This window comes from Chinchilla lanigera, unplaced genomic scaffold (genome assembly GCF_000276665.1).
Source record: "Chinchilla lanigera isolate Chin_1 unplaced genomic scaffold, ChiLan1.0 scaffold00126, whole genome shotgun sequence".
In the NCBI taxonomy this organism is placed as follows: Eukaryota; Metazoa; Chordata; class Mammalia; order Rodentia; family Chinchillidae; genus Chinchilla; species Chinchilla lanigera.
The window spans coordinates 2364027-2374673 of record NW_004955527.1 but is presented as its reverse complement, the minus strand read 5'-3'; the positions used below and the strand labels follow the sequence as shown (position 1 = coordinate 2374673).

Below are 10647 nucleotides of genomic sequence, written 5' to 3'. Positions count from 1 at the left end.
CTGCCTCAGCAAAGTGATCTGTGTGATAAAGGCAGTGGTTAAATGTATGACATTAACCTGGTGAGGTAGCATACACCTGTAATCCCAGTGCTCAGGAGGCTGAGGCAGGAGGATCACTGTAAACTCAAGGCTAGTCTGGGCTACATAACTCAAGGTCAGCCTGAACTACATAAGGAGACTCTGTCTCAAAGAACAAAAACAACTAAAAAGTATGACATTATGATTATATTTTATAAATAAAACTATACCTGAGGAACTAGAATTAAGCTGATCCTCTAGTCTGTACAAAGACACGTTGAGCGATCATTCCCTGAATTTTAACTCCCTACACTGGAGCATAATATACCGCCTGAATTCTTAGGGTATGTCCTATTCCCAACAAAATTAACAGTTTAATTCTACTTTGGATGTACAGGCAAAAAGAAATCTACTAAAAAACTTGTTTTCTAAGCACTCACTGTCCAAAATACAGTAGCTCATTTAAAAAGATTTCGAACGTGAAGGTAAGACATAAAAACTTAAAGCTCTATGCAATACTCCTATTCCCAATAAACCTCTTCTGAGATTTTTCATCTGGAAGCCATCAAATCCTTATCTGGTCCCTCAACGTTTTCAATCTCATCCTTATAAGCTTCAGTTTTCTATTAGCGAAATTGATAATCAATTCCTATAATTATACAGAGTAACACAAAAACTCTCCGCTCGCCACTCTGAGGCTGAGACATCAATGAACTCGAGCCAGGAAGGGCTGACTCCTTTATGAACTCCAGCTGTCGGGAAGAAAAAACAAACTTGAACCACGCACGGTTGGAAGACAATTTTAGCAGCATTACTCTCGAATTTCCTGGCTTTGTTGATTCGAGCCACGACGTTCGCATTAAAACACCAAGACTCATATTTAAACATTTCCCCCGAAATCAGATTGGCACAGCTCTTTCAGCATTCGAAATGAGGCTGGAAGGCACATAATAGATTTTATTCAGTCAGCTGGTTATTTACATTCTCGTAAGAGATTTGAAAAAGCAGTTAAACGGAAGATGTTCTCAACAGACAGAAACTAGAGACTTCACGATCCGTTGTTCGAGCTGATTGACGCCCAGAGGTAAATAATGCACCATAGACCGCGTCGGATCGCAGCTGCGCAGTGCGAGCAGGGGGCCAGCCAATCAGATGCGAGCTCTGGTCTCCGCCCGCCGCGCTTCAGGCACTACCGCGGCTTTTTCCTTTGTAAAGCGATCGGCCTGCCCACGGGCGTCAGCACCTTTGTTAGGGCTCCCGCAGCGGCCCGCTCTGCCCCTCAAGTTCTTTGCAGAGCGCCATGAGGGCCCAAGCTTTGCTCCTCCCACGGGCCCGAGGCTCCGCAGGGCGGCCCTGCACGCTGCGTTAACCCTCCCCTGGCAAGGCGTCCTCCTTCCGCGCCGTCCACGCGCGGCGTGCGCGGGGAAGGCGTGGGACGTTCGATCCAGGTTCCCAGGCCGCGGGGCCGCACGCGCCAAGCGCCTCCCAGGAACAAAGGGGCCGCGCCCCGCCCCGCCCCCCGCGCGGCGCGAAATGGCGGCCGCGCCACAAAATGGCAGCCAGGCGCCCGGCCCGGGACGCGAGGCGCCGCCGCCCCCGCCCCGTGGAGCCTCAGGCCGGTGCGGTCACGTAGAGCAGCTTCCCTCCGCTCGCAGCGTTAGCTCCACGCCACCAAAGTGGAGCCAGGTGGCGGCGAAATCACAGAGCCTCCAACGAGGGCAGGCTACGGAAAACGGGATCTGACGCCCCTAAACCCGAGCCCCGCTGCTGCGCCGCGTTCTAGCGCGGCTCGAACTCCGGGCCGCCGGCGCCCGCTCCGCCGTGCAAACGTCTCGTGGCGCTCCGGACGTTTCCGGCCATCTCTGCCCGCTCCCTGTCCCGGAGGCGAGGGGTCTGGGCGGTCCCCATGGTTTTCCCCACGGTGTGAGGGCTTCGGTGGGGTCCGGCTCTTTTGGCCGTGGCTGGAGAGTTGGAAGCACGGCGATGGCGGGCGGTCTGCTTTAGATATTTCGCCTTCTCTCAAACGCTGCTTGCCAGCGCTTCCCATCCCCCAGCTTCCCTTAGGCTCCGTCATTCCAGAAACTTCTCAGGGAAACTCAAAAGAGGCCGCAGGTTTCGCCGCAGCCACCTCCCTCCCCGCGCATGCGCGGTGAGCACGGCAGAAAGCGCGGCGCGCCGGAGTGTGAGAGTCCTACGTGCGCGCCCGCTCGCCTGAGGGGGCGGGTCTCTCTCACAATGAAGGGAACAGGCTCTCCCCTCCCCCAACATTGTCGCGCAAGCGCAGTGGGGCAACTTCTCTGTCCTCGAATGGAGAGGCAGCTCCAAAGCGCTCCCGGCTTTCCTCCGCGCGCGTGCGCACTGAGTCCTCCTTGCCGTGCCCCTTCCCCCGTTGCTTGTGGCATCCGCTTTGATGTCGTTGAGTCTGAGCACCTGGCCTGTCCCCTGCAGCTCGTTTCCTTAGCTCCTGCTTGCGGAAACTACACTCCTTGAGGGGTTATTGGTTGTGTAGTGCGGGTGTACCGGAAAGGAGCGGTCTCTGTGTGCCCGGGGGCGGTGCCCGCGGCTTCGCCCTCGCTCCCGCCTGCGCCATGTTCGGGAAGGCACCGACGGCGCAGAGGGGAGCGGCCCACCCGAAGGGCTTGCATTGGGCGCCGCCTGACGTCCCTGTTCACTGAGCCAAATGACGGGTCCGTTAGCCTGGCCGCGGCGTCCGGTCCGGTGTGGACGCAGGCGCGGCCCGGGCTGCTGCCCCGGCTCCCTCTGCCGAGCTGGGCACGGACAGTGCAACCGCAGGGACCCAATGTCCTTGAGGCGCTCCCTTTTTCTTTGAGAGTGTGGTGGGAATTAATTGCCAGGGCTGTGGGTTCTTATAAAAAGAAAAAAAAAAAATCCTACCAGCCAAGCAAAAAACCCCACAGGTCCTGTAATCCGCCTCCATCCCGCCCTGCGTTTGAAGCGCAGCAGAGGCCCCGCGGGAAGCTCAAGCTCTCGCTTCCCGCGCTGCAGGCGCCCGGCACCTTCCTCCCCTCGATGGGGTGACGCTGCCCTAGATGATCGGCTGTGACGCACCTTCAGATCCTCTGCATTCGGGGTTGGGAAATAGCTCTCTGTTTGTGAAGAAAGCACACTGGCAAATGCAATGTGACTTTGGAGGGTCGCCAGCCGCACTTTGGCCCTGTGACTCGTGGGCGGGTGCAAACTTGGCCTGCAGGTGTGCGCGCGCCACTGACCCGGGCGAGTCCGAGGTCAGGCCGGGGCAGCGCTCTGGGCGGAGCCTCTCCTTGGTGCCCCACGGAGGGAGATATGTCTTCCTGGTGGGAACTACGAAGTGCTGCCCAGTTCCTAGTTGAGTACAGCGGCGATCGCCTGCAATCCCAGTTCCTGGGGAGGCTGATGCAGGAAGATCAAAAGTGAGAGGGACGCATGGGTGATTTAGCAAGACTCAAAATAAACACTAAAAGGGGCTGGGGCAATAGCTCAGCGATAGAGTAGCCCTAGGTTTGATCCTCAGTACAAAATTAAACAAGAAAGGTTTAGAAAATATAGAATAAAACTTTTGAAAATTTCAAATTTGACCACGTAAGACATCAACCATAACTAACAGAATATTTTTCCAATTTCCCACAAATTTCACAAATATTACTAAATTATATTTATAATTCTGAGGGTACATAGGCAGTATTCTCTTATACAGAGAAAAAAAATTGCAACTGCTTTTATGGGATTAAGAATGGTAGAAATTTAAACATTTTCTTTTTTTAATAAATTGTAGCCAGGGCTGGGGAGATAGCTCAGTGGCATAAGAACCTGCCTGGCAAGTGTAAGGTCCTGAGTTTGATTCCCAGTACAAAAAAAAACAAAAACAAAAAAATAAATCGTAGCCAGGCATGGTGTGGCATGTCTATAATCCCAGCACTTGGGAGGCTGAGGCAGGAGGATTCCCATGAGTTGGAGACTAACCTGAGCTACATACTACATAGTAAGTTCAAGGACGGCCTGAACTACATAGGGAGCCCTGTTTCAAGAAAGAAGGTACATGGATTTATTTACATTTTGCATGTAAATACATATGGAAACACATCCACGAGATACCAGTTTTGTAAATTTGAATTTGAAAACCCCCTGACAACAGTTGCCATCTATTCAGCAATAATTATTATGAAGTCAGATTTTATATTTCTATGGAAAATGTACAATAACATACATTTCAGTAAAACTAATGAGCATATTTGTTTTCCATTGCAAGTTCACTATTCTTTTTTTGGTCTTTTTCAAGGGTCTTGCTATGCCCTTCAGGCTGACCTTGAGCTCACTTCATAGCCCGGGTTGATCTCAAACTCAAAATGATCCTCCTGCCTCAACCTCCTAAGTGCTGGGATTACAGGTGTGCATTACCATGCCAGCCTCTACTCTGTTTTTATATAAACTTCCCTGTAAGCAAATACTACAAAAGCACTAAAAGCTAAAGAACACAGCTGGGTTGCTTACAGTTCTGTTTTTCTATGAGGCAACATTTTTTTCTTTCATCATTTCTTTCCAACTATAGCATTCAAAGCATTAGTGCAATGTTCTGGAATTGATTTTCTTTCTTCTTTTTTTTTTTTTTTTTTGCTTTTGTCTTTTTGAGACAGGGTCTTGCTATGCAGTTCAAGCTGGCCTTGAGCTCTCTTTGTAGCCCAGGCTGCTCTTGAACTTGCAACGATCCTTCTGCCTCAGCCTCCCGAGTGCTGGGATTGCAGGCGTGCACCATCACGCCTGGCTTGGAATTGATTTTCTTAAAAACAAAAAAACAACAAAAAAAAACTATTATGCTGGGTATGGTGGTGGATGCCTGCAATCCCAACTGCTCTGGATGCTGAAGCAAGAGGATGGAGAGTTCAAGGACAACCTGGGAAATTTAGAACCTGTTTCAAAAATCTAAAAAGGGGCTGGGGATTTAGCTCAGTGGCACAGAGCCTGCCTGGCAAGTGCAAGGTCATGAGTTCGATTCCCAGTACCGGAAACAAAACAACAACAACAACAAAACAAAAACAAAAAATCTGAAAGGGCTGGGGATGTAGCTCAGTGGCAGAATTAGCTCCTTGGACCAAATCCAATCTCCAGTACTGGGGAAAAAGATATTTATCTTTCTTAGCAGCCTGAACAGTAGATTATGAAGTGTAGGCTTAGTGAAAATGTCATCTAGAGGGGCTGGGGATTTAGCTCAGCGGCAAAGCGCCTGCCTGGCAAGCGCAAGGTCGTGAGTTCAGTTCCCGGTACCAGAGAAAAACCAAAAAAAAAAAAAAAAAAAAGAAAGAAAATGTCATCTAGAAGACTGGGTAGTTAATATCATTTAATATTTGGCGGGGGGAGGGTTTTTTTTTTCCCAGTACCGGGAATCGAACTCAAGACCTCGCTCTTGCCAGGCAGGTGCTGCGCCGCTGAGCTAAATCCCCAGCCCCTAACATTTTGGAATTTTGATAATTTATGTCTAGATAACTTTCCAAGAGTACACTTGTATATGGTAAGTCAGGTGGTAAGACTGGTCTCTCACTTTTTGACCTCAGAAATAGCAGGATGTCTTCTGGGTGTGGTGGTGCATATCTGTAATCCCAGTACTCAGAGGCCAAGCCAGGAGGATTGTAAATTCAAGAGTTACTAGTCAGCCCGGACAACTTCCTGATTTAGCAAGACTTTGTCTCAAAAATAAAATTTAAAAAAAAATTAAATTAAAAAAAAAATTAAAAAAAAAAAGAACTGGGGATGTAACTCAGTGTAAAGGCCTAAGCTTCAATTCCTGGTACATACCTTTTATAACAGAAAGAGCAATACAAAGGTAGAGAAAGGAAGAAAGTGCATGATGTCAAACACTCTGATAAAAACCACAGTGGAAACCAGACATAGTGGTGCACGCCTGTAATCTAAGCACCTGGGAGGCTGAGACAAGAGAATCACTCGCCGCCAGTTCGCCGGTAGCCTGTGCTACATGGTGGTTAAAGATCATCCTGAACCACACAGCATGACCCTGTCTCAAAACAATCAAAACCACAGTGGTGGTGTTTATTTTCTATTATTTTCTGGCGGGGGAAGGAGACCCTCATTCTAACACAAGGAATTAGTATTGTCAAGCTCACGTGATTGGGGTTTTGGTCATTTTAGGGCTAGTTAATATATTTCGAGGGCCTGGGATTTAGCTGAGTAGTGCAGCACCTGCCTGTCAAGCATGAGGTCCTGAGTTTGATTCCCAGTACTGCCCCCCTGAAAAAAATATATATTTCTGTAGTTTACCTTTTAGAAGAAATGCTTATATTTAAGTACATGTTTTCCCATGAACTGCCTTTAATAGCTTAGGAGCCCGTCTGTAGCCAAATCGTTGTTCAGTATCTGGTAAGTACTCTGTCCTCCCATTGAAATAGCGATATTAATTTATCTGCTTTAGTTGCCACGTTAGCATGCAAAGCTCGATGCTGAGGCTCACTTTCCCCATCTGAGCTTCCATCACGCATGACTGAACTCTTTGAGGACGTCTAGCGTGCTAACTACAGCAGCTCCTCACAGTGTGAAAATAAGGCTTGATTAGAAACAAATCTATTTTAATTCCCCTTTGCAAATGGCTCTGCTCTAATGTTACCTTTCTGAATTCTCTTTAATATTCAAATGAGGAAACTGACTTCACCATCTATTATAGATAACTAGTTTTGATCTTTTTCAATAAGCATCAATTATTAATTGTTAAAATAAAAATAAAAGAATAATGGATGCTACCTACTTGTTTTTTTCCCTCTTTTTTGTCTCTTCTATTAAAAGTACACAAAGATACATGCTTAGAAGAAATTCTGCTCCTGTAAATATTTGTAACCGGATAGAAATGGAGAAAACCATTCCCGGCGTTTCCTGATGCATTCCCAGCCAAAATGAAAAGCATGGAAGCACAGATACAATCAGCTGCTCGGTTTGGGGCCGAGCAAAGGGCATGTGCTTATCTATCAGCTGTATTGTCAGTAAGAGCTTTTGCAACAGAAAATGTCAGACAAAAATAAAGGGGACGAACTAAGTACAGACTTTGTTTTTCTTGTTGTTGTCTATGTGGGGAAACTGTACCGCTGTGACAAGACCTTCAGTCCAATCCAGGAGAAAAATGTAGTAGGAAAACATGGTTTTAAAAAAATATTTGTGCTTTTTAAGTAGGAAGGTGAATTTGATTTATTTGTGGTACTGGGGACTGTACCCAGGACCTCTTTGCCTGCTAGGTAAATGCTCTACCACTGAGCTACATTCTCAGCCAGGTATGTTGCTTTTTATTTATTCATTTATTTAATGAAAAAAAAATTTTTTTTAAAGATGTGGACATGTTGTGTGTTGCCCAGGCTGCTTTGGTCTTAAATTTCAGGGCTCAGGTGATCCTTCTGCCTCAGCCAGCCACTAACCTGGGACTATCATGCTATTCCACCCCACCCAGCTCATGTTGTTTTTAATTTTGGGTCTGGGCTCTTTATTCTTTTTTTTTTTAAAGATAAAAGGAGGGAAACATTAACAGACATACAACATTTTACAACATATCACAAGCACAATACAGACAATATAGAGTTACAAACAAAGTGGTAGGGAATTAACAATGGTGGTTGTATTACATATTGATATCTTCAAAGTGGCTTCTCATTCTTTATTCTTGTGGTATGGAGAAAGTAATATAAATTCATCTTCATTGCTTCTTATTTTATTTATTTTTGTTTTTCTCCGGTACTGGGAATCGAACTCATGACCTCATGCTTGCCAAGCAGGCACTGTGCCACTGAGCTAAATCCCCAGCCCCTCGTTTATTATTTTAATATTATTATTATTATTGATTGAAGCCAGGGCCTCACACATGCCAGGAAAGCACTCTACCACTAAGCTACATCCTCACTTATTTTTTTCTTTTTTTTTTGGTCTTTTTGAGACAGGGTCTTGCTATGCAGTTCAGGCCGGCTTTGAGCTCACTTTATAGCCCAGGCTGGTCTCAAGCTTGGAATGATCCTCCTGCCTCAGCCTCCTGAGTGCTGGGATTACAGACATGTGCCACCATGCCCAGCTTTCACCTTATTTTTTTACAATATCTATTTATTTAATGAATTTATTTTGCAGTAGTGAGGATTGAATCCAGGTCTTTGCATTGAGTTCTTTTTATTTTATTATTTTTTTTTAATTTTGAGACAGGGTGTCACTGTAGTACAGGCTGGCCTCAAACTCATGGTGATCCCCCATCTCTGCCTCCAGAGTGCTAGGCTTATACGCATGAACCATGATACTCACTGAGTTAGAACTTTAGGGCTGGGGATATAGCTCAGTGGCATAAGCGCCTGCCTGGCAAGCACAAGGTCCTGAGTTCAATTCCCTGTACCAAAAAAAAAAAAAAAAAGAACTTTAGATCTTCCTGTGTCAGCCTCAAAAATAGCTGACTTTACCAGTGTTTCCTACCAGACATGGATTCCTCTTTTATTTTTATTTTTTGGTACTGGGAATTGAACTCATGACCTCAGGCTTGCCAGGTAAGCCCTTATGCCGATGAGCTACATACCTGGGCCTGGATCTCTTTTTTAAATACCATATTTTATTTTGAGGCAAGACCTTACTAGGACACTAAGTCGTCCAGCCTGGGATCGAACTTGGGATCCTTCTGTCTGGTTCCCAGGGTGCTGGGATTCCAGGCATGTACCACTGCCAATCTTACATATTAATGGAGCTTACTTGCCTTTTAATTTTACCGACTAACCAATTCCATGTTATTTTCGAAAAGAATAATTTCCATTTTATTTCATGACCGACTTGCATGAAGACAAAAAAACAAACCAAAGCAAAAGGACCCTGTGGTGCCACTAGATACTTTAAATTATGAATGAATTTTACTCTTAGTTAAAAATACTAACGATGAATTGGGTGCAGTGTTTCATGCCTATAATCCCAGCTAGGCAAGAGAATCCCAAGTTCAAGGTAAGCCTGGGCAATTTCATCACACCCTGCCTCAAAAATAAAAACGGGCAGTGGTGTAATTCACTGGTACAGTATAGTACTTGCAGAAGACCTGTGGGGGTTGAATCCTGCGTTCCATAAAAACAATACAAGCATAATAGTTTGTTTCTTACTGAAGTTCCCAAAGCAGTCAAGGAAAAAAAAAAAAAAACCAGAAAAAGTGAAAGTATTGAGATATAAAATGTAACCCAAGCGGACAAAATAGTAGATAATAAATCAATTAAATTACCCAGCTCAAAATCTGGATGTGTTCTTACAAGTAATCTGACCAAATTTTCAAAAATCAATTCAATGGAAAAATGCCAACCAAGACAGTAATATTAGCCCCCGAGAAACGTTGTACTGTAACTGGGGCACCTGTGCGATTAACGGACTTTTTTAACCTAGTGGGTGTTCTGAGAGAGGAGATTCATTTGATCAGACCTGCTGGGATCAAGTTTATTAGGCCCAGAATAGACTGTTAAGCTAAATACAACAAAGTTTAGTGTAACTTTGATATGGTAGTTTTATACTCTCTTGATTTACTCATTACGAAACTTTAGGCAAGATGGCAAACAGACCCAGTGTGGAACTTTATTCTCTGTGGAACAAGAACAATTACGCACAAGTGACAGATAATAGTGCTGTTGGTTATGGTAATATTTTACAATTCAAAACAGTGTAATTTGACAATCCGGTTTGTATTTAGCAACATCGAATAAGACCAAATATTTGAACACTGTCGTTCCTGAAACACCACACTTCTATTACTTCTATCGATTAAAAAATGGAAGAGAAAACAGAGTTGCTGACTGTTCAATTAACTGGATTTTTCGGTATTCAGTACTGTTAGTCGCTCTAACCTTGTGGATTTTTCCCAAGTTTCTGTACCCTGGTCTTTGTGTAAAAGTTTAACTGCAGGTTTAAAAAGCCTTTAGGCCTAAAAAGGTTGGATATCTGATCCCTTCCTCTGCTACAGGAGATGTGAAATTATGATACTGTTCGGAAGGGAACAATGTTGGATTCGCAAGTGTTTCAGTTCTATTCCGTGTATACTCTAACGATAGCAGGGATATCTTGCAAAAGGTTTCGCAAGATCCTCTGTAAAAGCGCTGCTTCATATTACAAGCCAATGATTCCTGGGAGGGATGGGTCTCCGAAGCCGTCATTGCTCAGCTGGGCGGTGAGAAGGGCGGCCTTGTCCCGACCACTTTCCCAAGCAGGCGGAGATCCAAGGGCCCGGAAACGGTCAGGGCCAGGTCTCAGGTTGACATAGGACGGGATTCTGGCTTTTGGGAGAGGGGCCTGGACAGCCACGTTGACTCTAGATCTGTCGAAATCAACCCCCTTTTTCTTTTTTCTCTCCCCAGGCTGGCGCCGGGCACGCCTACACCACCAACTGCAAGCTGCTGCGCGCGGTCCTGACCCAGCGCCCGCGAGGTGCCGGCCTCCCGCACCGCGGCGCGCCTGCGCACTAGGGCCAAGTGCGCGAGCATCGCTCCCCCACCTCGCTTTCCTCCCGCCCCCGCCCCTGCACTGGCTCTTGCCTCTGCCTCCACCCCCACCTGCCCCCATTCGGCCCCGCGCGCCTGCGCGCCGGCTGTGAGGAACTCGGCGTCCGGGCCGCGGAGGGCGGGTGGACGGACGCGCGCGCACCCGCGG

At 46.4% G+C, this 10647-nt stretch overlaps 1 protein-coding gene across 1 annotated transcript; it reads right to left on the bottom strand.

Moving 5' to 3' along the window:
- Window positions 1-960: 960 nt before the first annotated feature.
- Window positions 961-6503, bottom strand: LOC102020372. The gene is made up of 3 exons (XM_005409896.2): window positions 6476-6503; window positions 3088-3459; window positions 961-2884 (listed from the first exon to the last, which is right to left on the bottom strand). Exons 1-3 carry the CDS (start codon window positions 6501-6503, stop codon window positions 2496-2498), a joined length of 789 nt encoding a protein of 262 aa, XP_005409953.1. The 3' UTR covers window positions 961-2495.
- Window positions 6504-10647: the final 4144 nt, after the last annotated feature.

Bases quoted from the DNA above. Each gene is read 5' to 3' on its own strand.
- LOC102020372 (XM_005409896.2), bottom strand. From the start codon at position 6,503: ATGCGTGATGGAAGCTCAGATGGGGAAA. The intron at 3,460-6,475 runs GTGAGCCTCAGC...GTTTATTTTGAG, and splicing joins TGGAAGCTCAGATGGGGAAA to TCTTGCTAAATCACCCATGC. The intron at 2,885-3,087 runs GTGCGTCACAGC...TCTTTTTATAAG, and splicing joins CGAATGCAGAGGATCTGAAG to AACCCACAGCCCTGGCAATT.